Here is a 23,740-nt window from a genome sequence, read left to right as displayed (position 1 = left end):
GGTATTACATTTTGGTTTACTGATGCGGGGTTAGCACAAGTGACTACATTTTGGGTGTTCTTTCTCTTTTTTAACAGTAAAGCATGGTATTGCATGCAACATGAAGCATGGTATTGAAAAAGCTTAATGTATACCAAGACATATTTTTCAGTGTCAAATTTTAACTTTCAAATATTCTTTAGCATGTCTCCATTAACCTAGTTTCATTTCTGTTTTTAATTTTCATTCAAAAAACATTTCTACATTGTCCTGTTTGCTCCTTTTTTTCAGATTGTGGCACCATTAGAAGCTGGGTTGATCCAGAGACAGACAGATGGCTGAAAATGGCAGAAAAGAAAAAATAAAATGGACAACGACTATTATTATTAGCTCATCTCTTAAGGTAAAAGCATTTGGCCATTGATCTTTAATTTAAAAATTAAAAGCAATAGCACATTATTTTTAAAACATCCTTAGCTTGGTTTCCAAAGTTCTGTGGGTCCACAAGTACATAAACTAAATGTATTTTAAAGATAAATTCTAAACTTTACTGCATCCATTTTCAACATCCTACTTCTCTAAATATTTGAAGGCTGGAAATTTTTTATAGTTCTTTTTTTCTCTATAAGTCTGTTCTAATAGAGATATTAAAGGACTCGAGAAACAGTAAAACGCACATTGATGTTTTGAAGAAATAAACCACAGAAACTGATCGGTGTACCTTAGTGGCATTAGGGGGAGGCTATCTCCATACAGTTGGGATGGGGAAGGGATAGGAAGTTGAATGCTTGAAGGCGGTTGGTTAGTCCACAACCATTTTTAGCTCCTCAGCCAATAGGATTTCTCCATTGCCTTAGTATTTATCTATGGACACTAGTTCATGTCTAGAGGGAAGGGGAAAGAAATGATTATTCCACGGTAAATATGGGAGAGGCAAGAATAAGACTAAAAATAAGATTTTTGTAATCCATTCTGTCCTCCCTCTGCTACTTCAAGCTGCACTTTGCCCTATTGGCTTTTGCCATCTAGCTCCATAACACAAACCAGTTTAAGACAGCCTTAAGAAAGCCTATTGCTTCTTTTTGTTAGGTTTCTGGAATTCCTGTTTTTCTCTTAATTCTAAAGCTTTTTGAGACTGATACTGAGAGACAGAGCCAGCAATACACACTGATTTGCCAAGAACTACTTCATAATTCATTTATTATGTTTAACCATCTTGCTTTGTGATTAAAATTTTCATACTGACATTCTTTTAAATTTTCTGTCAGATTGAGTACCTTTTCCCATTTCTGTTTTTGTTTATATTTCCTTTCTTATGAGTAGATTTGGTAGACAGAAACTAGTTTTACACAATATTAATAGGTGTTAAATCTGTAGAAGGAAGTATTGGATTATATTTGGAATGCTTGTATGAACAAATTTTTACAAGGTTTTTTTTTGTTTTTTTTTTTTTTACTGCACTACTCTTAAGAGCCTTTCATATGCCTAAATGCATGGTAAATCCTCAAAAGGAGACAAAATAATATTCAGTGTTTCCCAATATTATTTGAATACAAGGAACATCTTTTAATATTTCATGGGACTAATATTCCATGAAACATGCTTTGGAAAATCTGGTCTTAGCTCCTGGTTATTTTGAAAAATTAACTCTTGAATTTGGCTGGGTTTTTTTTAAAGATTTTATTCATTTGATAGAGAGAGACCCAGTGAGAGAGGGAACACAAGCAGAGGGAGGCAGGCCAAGCAGGGAGACCAATGTGGGGCTTGATCCCGGGACCCTGGTCTCATGACTTGAGCTGAAAGCAGATGCTTAACGACTGAGCCACCCAGGTGCTCCTTGTCTGTTTTTTTCTTAATTCAGTACTTTATTTTTATCTTTATTATTTTATTTTATTATTTTTATCATAATTCTTTTAGTTGGCACCCCAGAGTATGATTTTTTTAAAAAATTTATTACTATTTTTTTAAAAGATTTATTTATTTATTTGACAGACAGAGACCACAGTAGGCAGAGAGGCAGGCAGAGAGAGAGGAGGACCAGGTTCTCCGCTAAGCAGAGAGCCTGACACGGGGTTCGATCCCAGGACCCTGAGATCATGACCTGAGCCGAAGGTAGAGACTTTAACCCACTGAGCCACCCAGGCACCCCCAAAAATTTATTACTATTTTTAATTGAAGTATAGTTGACATACAATATTACATTAGTTTCCAGTTGTACAGCATAATTTGACAAGTCTTTACATTATTATATACCCAACACAGGTATAGCTACTGATAGAATATGATAGAAATTCATTAATATGGCATACATGGGTCCTTAGGATATGCCAGCAGTTATTCCTAATACCATCTCCAAATAAACTGACTTGTGTATACCTTACATACTTATATAAGAATCATACTTTTGGGTCTGAATGCCTCTCCCTTTACTCTTTCTGTCCATGGTCTTCTCACATTTGCCTTCTTCCTTCACTTGTCTGCTTAATAAACTCCTTTCCACTTTAAAGTTTCACTCATATTTTATGAAGCTTTCCTGACTCTTTGACATCTGTTATATCCTTTTATACTTTGTGGGGGTTTCTGCCAAAATTCTCAATCTTGTCTTTCATCTCCTTGAACATAGTAAACATCACTATTTTAAGGCATGTATCTGATGTAACTTCACTATATGTAACATCCCCTGTGAATCTGTTTCTATTGCCTATTTTCTCATAGTTCTCTTTCAAGTAATTTTGTCTCTTGGTATGTCTGATTATTTTTGGTTGTGTTGGAATTTGTATTTGAAAAATTGTAGAAATAATTTGAGGCCTAGAATAGTGTTCTGTTCCTCTAAGAAGTCTTAATTTTACAAGAGAAGTAAATCCCCAAAGCCCTAAGGGTTGCCCCATAAAATACAGGACATTTAGTTACAACATTTGGGTTTTAGGTAAACAATGAAATTAGAGGAACTACCTCTCAAATATTGCGTGGGAAATACTTATACTAAAAAAATGTTGTTTATCTGAAACTCAGATTCAACTGGGTTTTATTTTTATTTGCTAAATCTGGCAATTCGAGCCCTAAAGCAGCTATTGTATGGAATAAATGAACTACTACCAGAATGGTACTAGTTATGTGAGAATTGAAAAAAATCACTCAGATAATTTTCTTTGTAGTTCATATGAGGAAACCTGATTGAGAAAGGCTACTCTAGGGAGTGCTTCTGCAAGGTGCTTGGGAGCACTAGTAATACAGTATTACCTAAAGACAATTTCAGGGGTTGAAATGCTTTGAAGCTAGGCTGTAGTCCCTGTGAGAGCTGTTCTACTTTTGTCAGAAGCCGTGTTCAGCCTCTCATCTCCTTCTGTATTGGCAGATATCCTTAGGGAAAAGGTGGCCTAAATGCTGGTCTCATATCTCTGAATTTCTGTGTAGATTTTGACCTTAGAACTTTTCACTGTACTGATAGCTCTCTGATGCATTCAGGCAGATTTAAAAAATTGTCCAACTTTTCTAGCTGCTTCAGCAGGAGGTTTGTCCTAAATTACATAGTCTGCCATTGCTGGAATCAATGTATAATTTTAAAACAGCAGAAGAAAACTAATGGGAAGATCCACAGTTGTACTCGAGGTCAAGATCTGTTTGGCACAAAATGCTCTCCTTAGGATAGAAAGGAAACATATATTTCATACATAATTCCAGCCTGTATACTTAAAATTCCAGCCTGTAATACACATGTTCTAAAGCAGAATATACAATTAATGTACCTAAGGGATTTTTGTCTACTCGGAGAACAGCCAGCTTGAGTTATAACCAATTAGGAAACACTATTAACCACTTATATCTTAGTGGCTTGGAAAAAATGATCTGAGTAATTACTTCAGATGGAATAGAATAGGAAATGAGATGATTTTTTTAAAGATTTTGTTTATTTGACAGAGAGCAAGACAGTGAGTACAAGCAGGGGGAGGGGCAAAGGGAGAGGGAGAAGCAGGCTCCCCGCTGAACAGGGAGCCCAATGGGAACAGGAAGCCCAAGGGAACTCGATCCCAGGACCCCAGGATCATGACTTGAGCCGAAGGCAGTCACTTAACCAACTGAGCCACCCAGGCACCCGGAAATGAGATGATTTTTAAAATGGCATTTAAAATATAAGCCTTGTTGCTGTATTTATACATGTTTTCTGTCTTGTTTAAGGCTTAGGGTGGCTCAGTCAGTTAGGCATCTCTTGGTTTCAGCTCAGGTCATGATCTCAGAGTTGTGAGATTGAGCCCATGTCAGATTTTGTGCTAAGCAGGGAGTCTGTTTGAGATTCTCTCCCTCTCCCTCTGGCCACCTCCCTCCCCACCCCATGTGTTCTGTCTCTAAAATAAATACGTATTTTTAGGGGCGCCTGGGTGGCTCAGTGGGTTAAAGCCTCTGCCTTCAGCTCAGGTCATGATCCCAGAGTCCTGGGATCGAGCCCCGTATCAGGCTCTCTGCTCAGCAGGGAGCCTGCTTCCCTTCCTCTCTCTCTGCCTGCCTCTCTGCCTACCTGAGATCTCTGTCAAATAAATCAATAAAATCTTTAAAAAAAATACATATTTTTAAAAAGTATAAAATTAGGGACACCTGGGTTGCTCAGTTAAGTGTCTGCCTTCGGCTCAGGTCATGATCCCATTCTGCTTCGGGCTCCTTGCTCAGTGGAGAGTTGGCTTCTACCTCTGTTAGCCACACCCCCAGCTTGTGCTGACAAATAAAATCTTAAAATTTAAAAAAAAAAAGTATAAAAGTAACTAATGTACAGAAATGAATTGGTTGTCTCCTTGTGTTATTCTATACATCTGGCACTTAACGGTATTGTAAACCATATAAGAAACTCACCACCACCCACCTTCCAATTTACATTAATGCATGTCAGAATCTGTCTCCAAGTTGTTTTTTAACGAAGTTTGCATTTATTCTCTTATAGTTCTTTAATATTGTCCTTGGATTCGCACAGTTCATTTCCAGACATAGTGTTTCAGTAGAACCAAAATTTTTTTTTTTTAAAGATTTTATTTATTTATTTGACAGAGAGAGAGATCACAAGCAGGCAGAGAGGCAGGCAGAGAGAGAGGAGGAAGCAGTCTCCCTGCAGAGCAGAGAGCCCGATGCGGGGCTCGATCCCAGGACCCTGAGATCATGACCTGAGCCGAAGGCAGCGGCTTAATCCACTGAGCCACCCAGGCGCCCCGAACCAAATTATTTTTGCTTCAAGTGTTTTTTTCACCAGAGAGCAAATTTACTGTCTCCTTTGATGAACAAATATTTAAGTGGTTACAAAAGAAGCTATTAAATTTAACTTTTGCATTAGCTTTAATATAAAACATTCATTCTAAGCATGTCTTAAGTTTGTGTTTCTAAAAAAAATCTTTTTTAGAGTTACGAAGTTGCAACTGCCCTAGAAAATCAAAGCCACAAGATTCGGTACTCTGATTCAGTGGAAAATGGATCAATTATCTTTTCTCTTTCTGGTATGGTGTATTTGTTAACTGTCTTGACTTAAGCCTCTTATAAAATACGTGAGTATAAATTCTAATAGTTGCAGTTCAATAACCAGGTAATAAACTTAAGGTATTATCTTTTGGGAGAAGTAAATGTATAAAACTCTATTACTACTGCAAAAGTAGTGCATGTGGCCAACCACAACATGCATTCCTGTTTAGATTATAATTGGGGGCACCTGGGTGGCTCAGTCAGTTAAGCATCCAACTCTTGCTTTTGCTTCAGGTCATGATCTCAGGGTTGTGAGATTAAGCACTGCCTTGGGCTCTGTGCTAGGCATGGAGCCTGTTAAGACTCTCTCTCTCCCCCTCCCGTTCCCTCTTTAAACAAATGGAAAACTAAAGCTGAACCAGTGGAATCTGGCAGAGGACAGTAAAAACAACATACTTTGGGACTAAGATGCAAGTAGAACAAAGCCATCTCTCCAACAGTCAGTATTTAAAGTGTTACCAGTATTAACAAGGAAGTCAACATCACAACATTGGTCAAAAGCTATATATAAAAATAATATAGAAGAATGTTTTTTCAGGATTTTGTACAAGAGTTTGCTGAACATAATAGAAACAAATACTAACAACAATAACAACAACAAAAGAACCAAATAGAGACAAATAGAAATTCCTCAAATCATAAAATCGTAAAATACAGGGCCATGGGTAAAATACAGGAAGGAATTAGATTAGGATATGAGAAGGCTAGGGTGATGCAAAGGGAGCAGCACAGAGCACAGGTTTGTGGTAGGGAAATGACTAAAGTGATAAAAGAAGTGGAAGTGAAGTATTTTACCAGGAGGATTGCAGATAGAATGGTAACTTTAGCAGAGGCTTTGGAAGCAGGCAGATTTCAAAACTTTCTAGAAATAAAACTACAGGCTTAGTGATCCAACTTCAAACTCATCCTTCCTGGTTGAATAGAGATCCCTCTAGGGAGAAGTGAAATGTTTTTTATTAACTCCTGTGTCCCTTGTCCACTTATATATAGTATCTTCTTTAATCCTCTCAATAAACCTATGAAAAAATTATTATTACATTCTTATAGATGGGAGAACTTAGGTTCAGGAAGGTTTATATAAACTGCCCAGGTTCATTCAATTAACATTTAATAATATAATCACTTTACTCAGATTGCCTTCTCTTTTAAAGAGCTATAATTAGATCAAATTTTCCTTCAGGACTGTTCTTACAGGCCTGATACTATTTCAGAAATCCTAGATTTTGGGATGCCTGGGTAGCTCAGTTGGTTAAGCTTGGTTAAGCGTCTGCTTTTGGCTCAGGTCACAATCCCAGGGTCCTGGGATTGAGTCTCGCATTGGACTCCTTGGCTCAACAGGGAGTCTGCTGCTCCCTGCCTTTCCACCTGCTTATACTCTGACAGATAAATAAAATCTTAAAAAAAAAACCACCCTAGATTATCTGCTTATAGAGTGTTTTAATTTAATAATAATGTTCTCTACAAAGGTTTCTCTAAGAAATAGTTGAAGGCTTAAGATTTTGATTTCCAGTTTTTAAAAAAGTCATTATAACATACACAAAAAAATAACTTTTAACTAAAATTGGGCATTACTTTCATTGTTAAGTGCCTTAATTTGAAAAATTGTTACTGACCAAAGTTGTTTCCTCTAGAATGTCATACTTTTATATAAAGCATTTCAAAGAATTACCTAAATCATTTTGTAGTATAAGAATTTTGTTATAACAAATTCTGTTCCTTACAAGTTTGGGTCCTGGACATTTAGAGCTGTATTATAGCCACTTTTGTTGATTCTATAGAGTTTACCAAAAAATTTGCTTATTACAACAAAGTGATGTTTTATATTATGCTCACCTTCCCTAGGACTTGCATTTTTATTGATGGATGCTAAAGAATGCTTTATATTAGCTGAAGAAATAATTCTAGCCAAAATTGAGAAGTTTATTAATATTCACCAAAAGAGTTTTTTGGTTCTGTCTGCTGCCCTCCATGGGCCTGAGGAATGGAAACTGATGTTCAGGATTCAGCAGAGGTATGGAAGAATAGTACTATAGACTTTTCTTAAATCACATATATTTACTTTAGTTCTTAATCCTTTTCAAGTAGGTGAGTTGTTTTGCTAAAAGATAAACACTATAATGTTAACTTGTCATATTTAATGAATTCAGGTTTAATGGCTATTCCAGGAATCAGGGTGACAAGTTTGAGTTCATGCTGATTTCTGAGATTTTCCTACAACACCAAAACAAAAGTGAACACTTTTTAGTCTCTTAAATTCTGGGTATAAAGCCATATCATATCCTCTGTGGAATAGGGCAGGACATGACAGACAGTAAGGTTTCTGTCTCCTTTCTGCTTAACAGATGTCTGTTTAAGTTATATGATCTATTTAATTTATGAATTATTTTTCAGATTCCTGGGTAGTAACTTACGGATACTTCCAGTACACAACACAGTAAATGCTATTAATCTTATGTGCACTATGGCTAAGGTAAGTCACCTAGGAAAATGATGCAAATATAGCACTCATAGATTTTAGGGTTTCTGACCTCAAAATGCACACCCTCTTGAGCAGAATTAACAAATATTCTGCTTCTTTTCCCCTCAGAGAAGTTGTTCTTTCAGCAGGCAGTACAGCTCTTTGAAGCATGAACTCAGCCTTTCTTCTCAATTCATTTCCAATAGCCACTCTAAGAATGACTAACGTTAGTTAGGTCAAAAGAACATTTGGCATATATACACTGCATTGGCCCTACTGGTTTCTTAAATCTTCCTTCAAATTCTAAAATATAATTATCGATCAGGTTGTAGTCAAGAACTTTCAAAGTACAACATACTATTTTATAGAATGATCTTCATAAATTGTCCACTTTCTTTCCATGCTTGTCCTCCCCTGTGACGTGTGCCCTAGGCAGAGTTAGGTGATTTTTACTCTTATACTTGGAACAGATCTCCATATTAAAGCAGTTCTTACAGTATTCTACTTTTGGCTTGTTTGAAATTCCTTAAAGACAAAGACCAAGCATTTTTCTATTACTCATAATTAACTCACACGTAGTATTTAGCACAAAGAAGGTGATTAGATACTTGTTGAGTAAGTGAGTTTTTATATGACCCTTATTATAAAATGATCCTTATGTAAAAATTACTTATTTCTATAAATAATGTTGCATGTTTGTAACTTCTTACAGACTGCCTCCAAACCATACACAGATAGCATTTGCTATAGAATGATAACAACTGAGGCTTACATCATTGAGCAAAGTCCTGTTTGGAAAACACTTCAAAAGTTAAAACTGAGTAGTGATTCATGTAACCCAAATTAGAATAGCAATTACAAAAGTTCTTTTGGAAGAATGTTAAAATAATTAGACCAGTTAAATTAAAATGTTCAAATATATATTTAAAGATTTTTTTTAATTTAAAAGAATAAAATATGTATGATTAAAAATGATTTTCAGTTTTGTTGAGTAATTCCTTTAATAATGTTTAGAAAAAATTGGCACATACACATATTATAAAACAGATGCAGTTTCTTGGTGATACAAGTTAAGTTGGAAGGAAAATATTTACTACAAAATAAAAACACAGCATTTTCTAACTAGCCCCTTAGACTAAAGGAAAAGTCATGTACACTTTTTAACTTTTCCACAAGGGCTGCCAGTATTTCTAAAACTAATGTTTGCTGTGTTCATGTGTTCATATTATAACTGCTGCTAGACAGGTGGTGATGGGGCTGTGCCCCATAAGACTTCTGAGGTAGGGAAAAAAAGGGAAATTCAAAGAAGTAACCAGCTGGCCTAATTGAAAACCTCTCTGTACACTTTTACAATGGTGTGATATTCCTATTTGACACCAGGAATTCTGAAGTATAAGAAAGCATCTAATTGGAACATAAAATGTAATATGTATTTATAAACTCACTACAACTATATGAAGAAGGCAATACAACTATATTTAATGAGATTATAATACAATATTATTAGTTTGTATTAGATTTTCAACTAAGTAGGATTTAGAAAACGTACATGGGCATTATTTACCATGTAAATTATGTTTTTAAGACCAAAGACTACTACTGATCCATAATGTGTCATCACAGAAACCAGTAAATGAGAAAAGCTACATTTATTTTCCTAGCAGTATTTTACAGAAAAGTCTTTATAAAGGTATTAAATAATCATAATGGAAAATAAAGTATTTTACTAGTTTTTATTTAGGAAATGGAAGTTTCACTTTATCCCAATATTTTCTTCAGGGGTAGACTTTGTTTTTATTTCAATGAGTTCTTCTACTCGAGCCAGAACACTTTCAATCAAATCAAATGTGAAAAGAGCTGAATGTAGGACCTGCAGGGCCAAGGTAAATTAGTATTATATTAATGTTGCTGTTAGAGCAAAAAAACAAAAGTCTTCAGCTGGATATAGGTTAGGAAAATTTCAGATCTACCTTAAGCTGCATTTCAGGAGGCATATTAGGGATCTCTTCTCCACCTACAGTTACAGAACAAAGATCTTTAGACTTTTGGACTTCTGTAAGAGAAGAAAAAAAAAAATCAGGTGTCACATTTAACCATTAAAAACAACTCCCAGATTTCAATAATGAATTTATAAGCTACTTTCATTATTATACCCATTACAGTAAAAAAAAATTCTAGTAATGCCTTTAAGAAATACCCCATAGCTATACAGAAAAGAGCAAAAGATTAATATAGAATTGTTTGCTGATTTTAAAACATAATTCTGGATCTAAGATTCTTTTTTGTAATTTGCATAGATTTACTTGAGGGTGAGGATGGACAGAGCCATACCCAAGTTAGTGTAATATCCAAACAGAAATACTTGTAGTATAATTAGATTCTTAATCAGAATTTGATTTTAATCTGGTTTTAAACCAGAATATGCTTCAATTTGGTTTAAATCTTTGTTAACCTAATTTCAGTGTTACCTGGCTTATAGATCTGCTAAAAATAATTTTAATTATAAATAAAATAACTTAGCTGTCATGTTTCCTTGTTTGTTAGAAAATAAACAAGTATGAGATGAAAAAGTTCTTTATTTTGAATATAACTGACAGTTCTAAAAGTTGACTAATTTTTAGACCTAACGAAAAACAAAATTGCACATTACCAACCTTGGCTATTTTCTTGGCTGTTTTTAATTTCTGCTTCATAATGTGCTTTTGACATATTAAGTCCTGTATGGAGTGGCTTTAAGAAATTATTCTCAATCTTTCCAAGTTCTGTCCATAATCCAGTCTATTCAGAAGAATTAATGAAAGAATTAGTTATTTGGCTCAACATTTCTTGATTGCCTACTATTATTAAACACATGTTAAGAGTTAGAGAAACAAAAATAAAATCTGATCCTTGCCTTTCAAGATAGTTTCCTGTTTAATACATTCATTATTACATCTGGTTATTTTATGTGAATACCAATAATAACAAAAATGTACTTTGGACAGCGTACTCATTAATACACCATTTGGACAGCTCCTAACTTTGAGATCTGTAACTTTTAAAGTTTCATTCATGAGAAAATTATTTGAGAATAATCCATATGATGAGACATTTCTTTTCCTGTAAAAACCATCTCTATAATGACATTATATATTCCTTCAACTCATGACCTTTCAATTGATATCCCTGTTATAGATCTAGTTTTAGAGGATTCCTTCCCTTCCCTCTTGATGGAAACATTTTTCTTTTTTTCTTTTTTTTTTAAGATTTTATTTATTTGACAGAGAGAGCACAAGTAGGGGGAGCAACAGACAGAGGAAGAGGGAGAAGCAGGCTTCTCCCTGAGCAGGGAGCCCGATGCGGGGCTTGATCCCAGGATCCTGGGATCACGATCTGAGCCGAAGACAGCTGCTTAACTGACTGAGCCACCCAGCACCCCTATTTTTTTTTTTTTTAAAGATATTATTTATTTGAGAGGGAGAGAAAGCAAGAGAGATTACAGAGGGAGAAGGAGAATCAGACTCCCTGCTGAGCAGGGAGCTCAATGTGGGGCTTGATCCCAGGACCCTGACATCACAACCTGAGCCAAAGGCAGATGCTTAACTGACTGAGCCACCCAAGCACCCTGATGGAAATATTTCTAACACAAATTTGTTATGAACTTTCTGGTGATCAATGTAGACAGAGATTTTACCTAAAACAGCTTAGGGTTATTCTGTCATCCATATTTTAAGCTTTTATTCCAAGAGTATTTCCTCCTATATACTTAAAGGAAGAGTGTCATAAAGTCTTAATTTTATTAGGAAGAAAGGAAAATGGGAGGGGAGGGGCTGGAGGTAGGGGAGAGGGAAAGAAGGAGAGAGAATTGGGGATAAAGAGAGAGAAGGAGGAGACAGAAGAGGAAAGAGAAAATTCAGTAGTATTATTAAGTTAACAGGTACTCTTTACAAAGGAAAATATCTTAGGTAAAAAAAGGGAAACTTAGGAACCCAATTATCCTTAACTAGAAGTGGACCACTTGAAAACCTATTTTGTAATCAACTTTTAATTATTCAGTTTTAAATAGTTAATATTTTTTACCTTGTATACAAACATCTCATAAAATAGATTTTATTCATAATTATATAGAGGTTCTCAAACTTCACTGTGTTAGTTAAAAATGTAGATTTCTGTGCTTTACTTGGAGACTGAGTAGATTTAGGGCTAAACCCAGGAATTTGCATTTATATGCATAAAAGAACAAATACCCAGGTGATTCTCATTAGGAATATATGTGAAGTTACAAAGATCTAAAATGGCCACATCCAATGCCAATGAGAAACTGAATTTTTTTTCACGATATGAATTTATCTGTTTAATTAACATATAATGTATTTTTTGCTTCAAGGGTACAAGTCTGGAATCAGTCTTACACAATTCACAGCACTCACCATAGCACATACCCTCTGTAATGTCTATAACCCAGCCACCCTATCCCTGCCCCCCACCCCCCAACAACCCTCAGTTTGTTTCCTGAGATTAAGAGTCTCTAATGGTTTATCTCCCTCCCCAGTCCCATCTTGGAAAAACTGAATTTTTAATTAAAAAAAATTTTAATTCACATTTTAAATATTCAGATATGGCTACTAAATAAGTATTTTATTTATTTGAGAAAGAGAGAGCAAGCATGAGTGGGGGAGGGGGAAGAGCAGGCAGAGGGAGAAGCAGACTACCCCCTGAGCAGCAGGGAGCCAAACTCAGGGTTCAATCCTAGGACTTTGAGATCATGACCTGAGCTGAAGACAGATGCTTAATTGACTGATCCACCCAGGTGTCCCTTGTTTTTGTTTTTTAAAGATTTTATTTATTTTAGAGAAGAGAGGGAGAGAGTAGGCAAGAGGGAAGGAGCAGAGGGAGAGGGAGAGAGAATTTCAGTGAGACTCTGTGCTGAGTATGGAGCCCAGTGAGGGGTTTGATCTCATGACCCTTAGATTATGACCTGAGCCAAACCAAGAGTTGGAGTCTTGACTGACTGAGGCACCCAGGCAACCTAAGAGCTTAGTTGTTGTTGTTGTTGTTGTTTTTTAAAGATTTTATTTATCTATTTGACAGAGAGATCACAAGTAGGCAGAGAGGCAGGCAGAGAGAGAGGGGGAAGCAGGCTCCCTGCGGAGCAGAGAGCCCCATGCGGGGCTCGATCCCAGGACCCTGGGAATCATGACCTGAGCTGAAGGCAGAGGCTTTAACCCACTGAGCCACCCAGGCGCCCCAGAGCTTAGTTGTTTTTAATGACAATAATTTAATATATGGCCCATAATCCTAAAACTTGCAAGGCAATAAAATTGTGGCAAAATTAGGTTACAGAAAATCTGCTGTGCATTCTATTCAGTATAATTCTACAAATCTTCCATATGATGAACTGTAATAATTTTAGAAGCATGTAGGAGTGTAGAAGCTGTAGAAATAAATTTTCTCTTATAATAAGTTTACTAGATCTTTAAAAAATACTACAAAGAAAATCATTTTAAGATTTATCCTCAGTGTCTAGAAAAAGTAACTCAAGAATCAAAAAAAGTAGTTATAAGGATAAAAATAAAATGTGAAGTTTTCACAAATGTTTGCTTTTAATTTTTCCCAAGTAGACTCACTTATGTAGTAATGAAAGTTTTTTCAGTTTTAAAGCTTACCTATATAATTCAAAATGCACCATTGAAGTCTGTCTCAAAAAAAGGAAGACTAGGGGCGCCTGGGTGGCTCTTGTGGGTTAAGCCTCTGCCCTTGGCTCGGGTCCTGCCCCTTCGGCTGGGATCAAGCCCTGCATCAGGTCTCTGCTCAGCAGGGACCTGCTTGCTGCCCCCCACCCTCCACCCGCCTGCCTCTCTGCCTACTTGTGATCTCTCTCACTCTGTCAAATAAATAAAATCTTTAAAAAAAAAGGAAGACTAAGTTATTCTGAAACCTAATGAAATTTGTTGCTAAAACAGACAGGGGCCTCGCAAAGGATAGTCAATCATGATAATGAAGAAATAAAAGAAGGAAATGTATAACACCCAGTTTCCCTCCTCCTCATTTGGAAAGGATTCTTATTTATGAAGTAATGCTACAGAACTTCTATTGTTTCCATTATTAATACTGTAATAATAAGGAATGTGTATCACTGAAGTCATCTGGCTCTGCAAATAATATACAAAGCATATGTTTCAATAAATGAAAACCCAAAATATGGACGATATGAATTATATATACATGTATATATATGCCAGATATTATAGTTTTTTTCCTAAATGAAAAGCAAATCTACATACATTACATAACTCAGTTTTTAAAAATTCCTGATACTTGTGGCCTTTATAATCTCCCATGGCTTCCCTTGACCCTACTTTCAATCAACATACTACAATATCAGTTTAGGGCAAAAATGGGTAAGCAGGCAGATGGGAAAGTATATAAGTAGATAGGATAGAAGATGAGTGATAAAATTATTATGGGCCATGTATTAGAATAAATTACTGTAATTCAAAACAACTAACATTTAAAGATACTTATCAAAATAAATAAATAAAGATACCAAACAGAACACTAGGTATAAAAACTAAGTTGGTTTTACCAGTACAGATAGAGGTTCAAGAACAGTTTTGTGAAGCTGAAGTGCGGGAGAAGGTACCTATAACTTATGCAGAGATAATAGGGTGAAGAGAAATAGGATGAAAAGGAAAATGACTTTTGAAAAGATTAAATCAGCTCACAGCCACCCAAAATAGCAGGAAAAGAAATGGATTATTATTCAATTATGAATCACTTTGTTTTGTACTTAAATGATCCTGTTTTAATTTCCCTGTATATCTTCTGATTCCTTCTCAGCTTTTCAACTGACTAGTTCACCTCTCAGCATGCTTAATTCGTCAAAAATAGGTACTGGTAGAGGGTGCCTGGTTGTTGGCTTACTCGGTTGAGCATCTGACTTTTTTTTTTTAGAATTTATTTATTTGGGAGAAAGAGTGAGTGAGAGAGCACTGCAGAGGAAGCAGTGGGAGAAGCAGATTCCCACCGAGCTGGGAGCCCGATGCAGCGCTTGATCCCAAGACTCCAAGATCATGACCTGAGCTAAAGGCAGATGTTTAACCACCTGAGCCAGCCAGGTGCCCTGAGCACCTGACTCTTGATTTCAGGTCATGATCTCAGGGTCCTGTTGCAGGCTCCCTCCTCAGCAAGGAATAGGGTGGAGATTCTCTCTCTCTCCTTCTGCCCCTCTCTGTGCTCCCACTCTCTCTCAAATCTTAAAACAAACAAAAGTACTAGTAGGAGTCTTTGAATAAAACTACCCATAATTCAGCCTCACTAGGGTATCATTTTGTTTCTTCTTTAATCAAACTTTATAAAACTCAGAAGCTGTCATTTTTTTGATTAACCATAGCAAACAGATTTACCTTTCATGTATCTGTCTTGGGAGAAATGTTTCTGTGATGAACAAACAGGTTCTTAAGATGTCTCAAATATATGTTGCCATCTTGCACTCATTTTTTCCCCAATCTCCTCAGTATAAGAATTCATACGATAACTTGCACAGTAATACTTTGGAATATTTGATTTCCAAGAAATTTTTTTTTAAAGAGTTTATTTATTTGAGATAAAGAGAGTGAGAGAGCACAAGCAGGGGAGAGTGGGAGAAGTAGGCTCCCTACACTTGGGGCTCAATCCAACCTGGGCTGAAGACAATTGCTCAACAGACTGAGCCACACAGGCACCTCCCTAAGAAATTTTTTTAAACCATTAAATAAGAAAACAATCTTGGGGCGCCTGGGTGGCTCAGTGGGTTGAGCCGCTGCCTTCGGCTCAGGTCATGATCTCAGGGTCCTGGGATCGAGTCCCGCATCGGGCTCTCTGCTCAGCAGGGAGCCTGCTTCCCTCCCTCTCTCTCTCTCTGCCTGCCTCTCTGCCTAATTGTGATCTCTGTCAAATAAATAAATAAAATCTTAAAAAAAAAAAAAAAGAAAACAATCTTATAAACTGGTTATATCCTTTTCTTTACCATACAATGTTCAAGCCAAATATAAGTGATGTATATGTGGATATAATAGGAGATACTCCACAATCCTAAACTGCTCTGCCTTCCCTCTCTGGGCAGAGTCCCATTTGCTGCCCCTGTAGCAGTGTGTTCTTTACCTAATAAATTAATCACTCTTAATCAAAAAGATTCTTTTTCTCTCTGTCAGGCAAATCAGATCATTTATAGGTACAGCCTTTCCAGATTACTAAAAAGGTAAACTCATACCTTACTCCAAGGACACCTTCCTAAAGCCTCAGGGCCTCCACTGTTGTTGAATTTCACCTACCATCTTTTCTATTTTTTACCAGAAGCTCCTTTAGGGGTCAGGATATACTTTGTGATTCAAAGGTTCTGGCCATTGCCTGAAGTCATAGCTATCTCTACCACTTACTAGGTATGTGCCTTTGTGCAAGTTAAAGGTCCTTTCAATGCCTACATTATCTAAAAAAATTAAAAAATAAAAAAGTTGAAAAGGACACAGGGTACCAGTGTTTTGTATTTGATAAAGATTTGGATAACAGATCTATCCATTTGTTGAAACTCAGAGATACACACTTAAAATCTATGCATTTCATGTAAATTTTATCTCAGAAAAACTACAGACATATTTAACTGTTTACTGAAATATTTAGGGGAAAGTATGCTCTTAGTAGTTTACAAATAAGACACTGGTAAACAGACGGTAGCAAGATGGATATATGATAAAAGTAGACTAAAATGTTAATGGTAGCATCTTGGTGGTGGGTAAATCAGTGAGGGATCACTGTAAAATTATCTTCAACTTGGTTGTATGTTTAAAAAACTTCACAATAAGATGCTGGGGAAGAATAAGCACTAGTCAATAATAGCAAATAACTATTTTTGACTGAAGAGGGATAAACAGAAGGTCAGTTCACTGAATCTACTAAATTCAGTCAAAAGGGAAGGAAACTGCTACTTTTCTTATAAACTTTTCATTCCAAATCATGATTAAATTTTCTTTTAAAAAGCTCTTTGGCATCGGAATGCCTGGGTGGCTCAGTGGGTTAAGCCTCTGTCTTTGGCTCAGGTCATATCTCAGGGTCCTAGGATCAAGCCCCACATTGGGCTCTCTGCTCGGCAGAGAGCCTGCTCCCCCCCCGCCCCGACTACTTGTGATCTCTCTCTGTGAAATAAATAAATAAAATCTTTAAGAAAAAGCTCTTTGGCATCCTTATATAAAAGTCAGGGGCTCCTGGGTGCCTCAGTCTGTTAAGTGTCCGAACTTCTGATTCAGCTCAGGTCTGCTTGACTTCAGGGTGGTAAGCTCAAGCCCCATGAAAAATATTTTCATTTTTAAATTATTTTCTTAAAAGAAAAAAAACCCGAAAAACAGATTAACTACATATGTGATTCAGTTATAATTAATAGAGATGACACATTATGGGAAAGCAACTATTAGAATAGAAAATAGGTAGAAAGAAAGGAAAAGATAAAAAGCAAATCTAATTTTACTGTATGACAAATTTCCCTCAAATAGTTTTGTCTTCACTGAATACCTCTAATGATGCACTATTAAGAAAAAAACAATAAACTTCCCACACATTATCCAGAAGGTGATATTAACAGATTTCAGTTTTAGTGCTGAAAATGCTTCAAATTAGTCATATCTGGTGAGGGGATATCAAATTATCAGCTGATTTTATTTTAGACAGCTTAGACATAAATCATGACTTACAGGTGGAGGCAATTAAACAAAGACACCCAAACTTCTGCACACTCCAAAAATTTAGTTAACTCAGGACCTGCAACATATCTATGTATATCTAACATATCCAACATATCTACATACCTAACATCACATATAACATAACGTATATCTAACATATCCAACATATCTACATATAATGCTTGCAGCAAGATGGCAGAGGTTCAATAAGAAAAGGAAAGGGAAGCTGGGTGTGGGTGGTAAGGGCTCCTGGGAGTTCAGGTTTTAGAGTAACTGCTGGTACTTCTCCTAGCCTTTGTAGCTGGGTAAGATATTAAATACTGGCTTGTGCACTTTGAATATACTGTTTCTTTTTTAAAAAAACTCACTTACTTGATTGTCTTTTTCATTATCTTTGATAACCAAATATCTCAATAAATTTAATGAAGCCATTATCCTGTTAATTAAAAATATATCATCTGTTACTTATAGTACAGTTTTATATAATCAGCAATTTCAATGAATAAAATAAGTTAAAACTTAGGGTATATTTTTACAATTGTGTTTGCCATTAGAAATTACTCCTCTTAACAAATCTTTTGGAGTAGTAATTATCACTCTTGTTCTGTTCACAAAATGCAATTGTGAAAATTGTTATCTTTCATATTTGAAAGTAACATCTCTTACTGCCTGAATTTTAAGATTCCTTTTATAAAAGCTTACAACCACTGCTCATCATCCATGCTAGTAGACTAAAAGTAAAATTAGTAAAAAGTAAGAAAGTAAAATTTACTAGTAAAATTAGATGTCCTAGAAAACAAAACAATAAAACCCAAACCAAATGTTATATACATGAAATTCTTAATTTTTAGTCACCAATGCTATAGTTGCAAATCTCTATGACTTGTATATTATGCAGGGCACATCACAGGTATAAAATCATTCTGTTAGTCATACTTTTGGAAAGAGGAATTTTTAATTTTGTTTTCACATAGCATCTGATTACCTAAATATGAAAATCTTTATGTAGTTTTATGAAATAGCCATAGTTCATAAAGTAACAGGAAAATACATCTTATCTGTTTATGTTCGCTAAGCAGGGGTTTCACATTTTATTGTGAATTTACTATCACATATTGGTAATGGTTACCTTACCTATCTGAGTTTTGGAGTAAATCTGTTTCAGCACCCTCTGGGAGAAAGAGTACCAAATCTAGAAGTGAAATCAGCTGTGGGCCTGTAAACCATTTGTTGTTATGTGTTCTCTGAAAAAGCAAAAAAAAAAATTGGGAAGGGTTTTAAATAATAGTTGATTAACTCATGTTCTTCTAATGCCTTCATACTATAAAAAAAAATTACACATTTAAAAAATACTTTTTAACCTTTCATTTCCATTCTTTCACACTTTTCTAGACACTAGGAACAAGATGCCAGTTTGAAAGCACTGAAATACTCTTTCTGTTTTCAGTATAGAATTACTATTCATAAACAGAGTAGACTTAAATTTGCAATAATACTTCAGAAGTATAGAGCAAAATGAAGTCATAGTCTCAGCTCAAAGAATTAGTACTATTTCAATATACAGTTAACAAAATTTCAAAATCCAGGTTTTAAAAAAGTAGAAATAGTGAAAAAATGTGCCCTAATACTAGATATAGAAAAAGTCCATAGGAAAAAGTCCACATTAATGTATTCTACAAATGAATCAAGATAGCCTACAAAGTAAAAAAGATAATGAACACCTTATCTATGCTCTTACCTTTAATGACACATCAATTTGATTTTTGATATTCTGAATAATGAAAGCCTCCACACCTGAATGATTACTTGTATTCAATAAGCACCTTAAAAGCAAAATTTTAATACATTTGAATTTATCTTCAACTGCATTATACTTAAATGATGATGAAAATTTTACAAATTCAAATGGGCCATGTGTTATTTCTAGAAATAAAACAATCAGTGAAGAGAGCAAGGTGATCAACCAATTACCAAGTCACTTGTGGTTCTTGGCTCTAACCAGCAAATTCTATTTTAACTGGAGATTTCCAACAATAAATTTCTATTAAACCAAATGTGAATCTTTTGTGCGTACAGTTGCATGATTTGACACGGCAAAAATGGACACTAGTAAAATAGCCTAAAAACTCCCCAAATTACTCCCTGTGAAAGTAGACTAGTCTTGTTAGACTAACTTAATTACGACAAAAGGAAACTCAGTATGACTGGCTTTAAAAAGGGGGATCTCCTGGTAGGAATATAAGTAGATAAGAACAGGAAAGCTGGTATAAGACCTAAGTATCAAATTAAAATTTCATAAACCTTAAATAAAATGGAAAAAAAAAATTTCATAAACCTGGTCTAAGTCTTATTAATAGAAGTGAAGATGGGATCAAGGGTGCTAACATTGGCCAATCCTTAAAAAAGAGTTCTTGGCACTTTGATGTTGCCCAAATCTATTTTTAACTCATTTTTATTTACTACCAGGTATGTCAACCAACTAGGTCTGCTGGCCAAATTCAGCCTGGTGCCTGTTTTGTTTTATTGGAACACATCCACCCCCCCCCACTACAAAGACAAAGTTGAGTAGTTGCAACAGAGACTATGTGATGCATAAAGTCTGCATTTGCTTTACACAAAGGTCTGCTGCTCTTTAACTCAGAAAGTTGCTAGAATCTTTTCCCCCTTAAACAGCACTATTAATAAACTCTATTAACTTACAGTAAATTTTAGAATATTTCAATTAGTTAAAATGAAATACTATTAATTCATGTAATATGTACCCATAAAATTTGACTAACCCTTCTCTACCTATAGGGATAAGAGAATTTATTATAATAAGACTTCCAAATAGAGTCGACTTAAATGTAAAACATACTTAATTACTATAACCTGGTATAATTAAATAGCATTTATTCGGTGTTTAATCAGCTACACACTTGACAACCATTGATACCTACCTAAATAATGTATATTTGCCTTGTGAATCCAACTTGTTAATATACAGTTGAAGCATAGCTAAACTCTTTTTTCTCTAAAATAAAACAAATAATATTGTTACATAAGGTGAAGATTATAGTTGAATCTTGAATACCAGGAGTTTGCAATGTGTAGGTCCACTTATAAGTGGATTTTTTCAACAGATACAGTATAGTACTGTAAATGTTCTTTTCCTTGTGGTTTTTTTCTTTTAATGTTCTTAACATTTTCTTTTCTCTAGCTTACTTTATTATATGCATATAGTATACAGTACATCTAACATACAAACTACATGTTAATCAACTATTTTGTTATCAGTAAGGTTTCTGGTCAATAGGAGGCTACTAGTAGTTAAGTCTTTAGGGAGTCAAAAGTTTTATGTGGCTTTTTGACTGTGCTGGAGGTTAGCATCCCTAATCCCCATGCTCAAGAGTCAAATATAAATTATTCATTAAATTTGCTCACTGTAATTCATTATTATTTAGTCCCAAAACATTTACATACCAATGTCTCAATGGGGCAAAGTGTCATTACTTTGACTAAGCCCTGGAAATAAAAAATAAAATCCAGATGTTAATAGATTATACTGACAATAGACAACTATAGTATCAATGGTGGATACTAAAATTTTGTAAGTGAAGATAGGAGATTTTAAAATTAAGTAAATTTTGGGCACCTGGGTGGCTCAGTGGGTTAAAGTCTCTGTCTTCGGCTCCGGTCATGATCCCAGGGTCCTGAGATTGAACCCCCGCCCTCATCGGGCTCTCTGCTCGGCAGGGAGCCTGCTTCCCTTCCTCTTTCTCTGCCTGCCTCTCTGCCTACTTGTGATCTCTGTCTGTCAAATAAATAAATAAATAAATCTTAAAAAAATAAAAATTACGTAATTTTTTCCCTGAGCCTCTTTATTCTTATTTATTTATTTATTTTTACGATTTTATTTATTTGAAGGGAGAGAGAGTGGAACATGGCTTGAGGCAGAGGTTGGGGATGGGGGCAGAGGGAGAGGGACAAGCAGACTCCACACTGAGCAGGAAGCCAGATGTGGGGATCCATCCCAGGAGCCTGAGTTCATGACCTGAGCTAAAAGCCAACTGAGCACCCAGGTGCCCCTTCCTGAGCCTTTCATTCCACTGTTACATCAAAGGATCCATTTTGTAATTAAAACTGAGTGGGGTGTTACAAAGTGTAAATTTAGAAGTCAACTATAATTTACAATTCTGTCTAGAGTGGCAAAAAATGAAATCAGACATGCAAAAATATATAATCAATTCATTAAAAACAATAAGTGTTTATTAACAATAGTCGTGTTTTTCTATTTATTTAAATAGTGGAAAAACATGTTTATACATCAACATCTGAAGACCCACTTGGCTATGATAACTAATAAGTAGTATGAAGTAAAATAAAATCACAGGAGGAAAAAGCAAAATGTCTTTCTAGTAATGAGTCCATGCATGCCTTGATGGAGTCCTTAAGACTTGAGTTACAAGTAAAGGAACTTCATTTCCAAAGTTCCTATAGAAACATCCCTACAGAAACAAAGTGTTAAAGAAGGAAATTATGTTTTTGCACTAGGTGTTATGCTATCAACTGTGATAGTCATTAGCCACATATAGCTATTTAAGTTTAAATTAATTTAAATTAAATTAAAAATTCAGTTCCTTAATCAACTTTAGCCACATTTCAAGTGCTCAGTATGGCTAGTGGCTTCCATACTGTGTCAAAGCTAAAACACTTCCACCATCACACCAAGTTTTACTGGAAACATGGCACCAGAGTTTCCAAAGGATATGGAGAAGGAAGTAGGGGAGGAGTCTGAAAAGACCTTTACTTAAATTTAGAAAAAGAAGGGGCTATGTCAAAATTAGAATACACATTTTACTTACCTGAGGTACAGTAAGAAAGCTCTTGATTTCTAAGTACTGGTGAAGTAGACTGTTGTCTTCTATTCTCAATAAACCATTCTCCAACAAATCCTACAGGTTAAAATATATGCAGAGATACATATATAGCAAAATCAACAGCTATATTTATTGACAATGGCTGTGTGTATATTACAATGGATGCAAACAAATCTTACCACTCCTTTGGAGAAAACAGACTCTTCTGTTCTGGAAGAGAATATTAAAATTTATCAACATGGTTTTCTAAACTGTTTAAGAATGATTCCTCATTTTAGGAAAAATAAAGCAAAAATTGAAATTTAAAGACTTTAAAAATATGTATCATTAAGGAAAAATTCTGTTGAAGAACTTAGTCAAAATTCTTAATCCATGTTTGATTATCTTATGACTTGGTTACTGACACCCAAATCTGACCACAGTCTGCCCTCTCAGGGCTTCTTTCCTAGTAACCAACCAACAGATCTTCAACAACAAGTGCTAAGAAACCAATTATACATGATATACTATGTATTCCAGTTGACTAATCTGTAAAATCTTTTCAAATAAGAAGTAAATGCTTTCCATTTGTGATAGTATTTTTTTAAAGGTGTATAATCTCTAAATATTTAAGCTGTGTGGCAAAAAATATTATCTAAGGCCTAAGTTCTTATTCTAACCATGCAAGGAGTCAAAAGTGTTTTTGTTTAATGACTAAATAGTTTGGAAATCTTAAGAATATAGAACTTAAGATTCAAATCAATAGATACTCTCGTATGATTATAATAGACTAAAAAGAATGTAAAATCATTAAGACATACATAATACATTAAATTTACAGAGTTAATAACTACTTGTGCCAGGAGACCCTTGGAAATTCCTGCCTTGTAGGCCGAGGCTTTGGACATTTGCCATGTTACAAATCTTCCTTCACCTGGGAAGAGATGGGATTGATAAACTGTCACTAATGTTCCTATAGGATACTACTGAAGGTCCTGATTGATCACAAGAGATAATTTAAACATGTTACAAGATAACACAAAGTGTATAGAGTTTTGCAAAATTCTTCAATATCTATCTGGGAGAATTATACATATTTGTTACTTGGTAATTTTTTTAAAAAGAAAGACTTGCATTCTTAATGCTTCAAATAAGAAAAGTTATTGGATATAATCACTGTCAATAATAATCTTTAAATTATGAAAAGGTGGGGTCAAGACATCTCTTTCCTTTCAATGCAGTTCAGATTGTGTCCATGAAGCAAAATCATGGATGAA

At 35.1% G+C, this 23,740-nt stretch overlaps 2 protein-coding genes across 6 annotated transcripts in view; one reads left to right on the top strand and one right to left on the bottom strand.

Annotated features, from left to right (window-relative positions):
* The first annotated feature begins 313 nt into the window (after positions 1-313).
* Positions 314-9,491, top strand: C1H1orf146 (chromosome 1 C1orf146 homolog). Its single transcript, XM_046000683.1, has 5 exons — positions 314-382; positions 5,360-5,453; positions 7,318-7,486; positions 7,867-7,945; positions 8,646-9,491. Exons 1-5 carry the CDS (start codon positions 314-316, stop codon positions 8,778-8,780), a joined length of 546 nt encoding a protein of 181 aa, XP_045856639.1. The 3' UTR covers positions 8,781-9,491.
* A 161-nt stretch (positions 9,492-9,652) lies between these two features.
* GLMN (glomulin, FKBP associated protein) overlaps positions 9,653-23,740 on the bottom strand; it is a 35,008-nt gene continuing 20,920 nt past the window's right edge. For 4 of the 5 annotated variants that reach the window (XM_046000653.1, XM_046000669.1, XM_046000643.1 and 1 more), the window contains 10 exons: positions 22,664-22,694; positions 22,470-22,559; positions 21,088-21,129; positions 20,565-20,638; positions 19,364-19,448; positions 18,760-18,869; positions 17,998-18,061; positions 10,588-10,711; positions 9,904-9,986; positions 9,653-9,803 (listed from right to left, as the gene is read on the bottom strand). In XM_046000653.1, coding sequence (XP_045856609.1) covers positions 9,687-9,803; positions 9,904-9,986; positions 10,588-10,711; positions 17,998-18,061; positions 18,760-18,869; positions 19,364-19,448; positions 20,565-20,638; positions 21,088-21,129; positions 22,470-22,559; positions 22,664-22,694 — 820 coding nt within the window. In that variant the 3' untranslated portion in view covers positions 9,653-9,686. Of the gene's footprint in view, positions 9,804-9,903; positions 9,987-10,587; positions 10,712-17,997; positions 18,062-18,759; positions 18,870-19,363; positions 19,449-20,564; positions 20,639-21,087; positions 21,130-22,469; positions 22,560-22,663; positions 22,695-23,740 lie in introns of those variants that run through there. The other variant, XR_006817786.1, reaches the window with a different exon arrangement.

This window comes from Meles meles, chromosome 1, assembly GCF_922984935.1.
Source record: "Meles meles chromosome 1, mMelMel3.1 paternal haplotype, whole genome shotgun sequence".
NCBI classification, from domain to species: domain Eukaryota; kingdom Metazoa; phylum Chordata; class Mammalia; order Carnivora; family Mustelidae; genus Meles; species Meles meles.
This window is presented reverse-complemented; position numbering and strand designations above follow the sequence as displayed.

Bases quoted from the DNA above. Each gene is read 5' to 3' on its own strand.
- C1H1orf146 (XM_046000683.1), top strand. From the start codon at position 314: ATGGCTGAAAATGGCAGAAAAGAAAAAATAAAATGGACAACGACTATT. The intron at 383-5,359 runs GTAAAAGCATTT...AATCTTTTTTAG, and splicing joins TTATTAGCTCATCTCTTAAG to AGTTACGAAGTTGCAACTGC. The intron at 7,946-8,645 runs GTAAGTCACCTA...AACTTCTTACAG, and splicing joins TTATGTGCACTATGGCTAAG to ACTGCCTCCAAACCATACAC.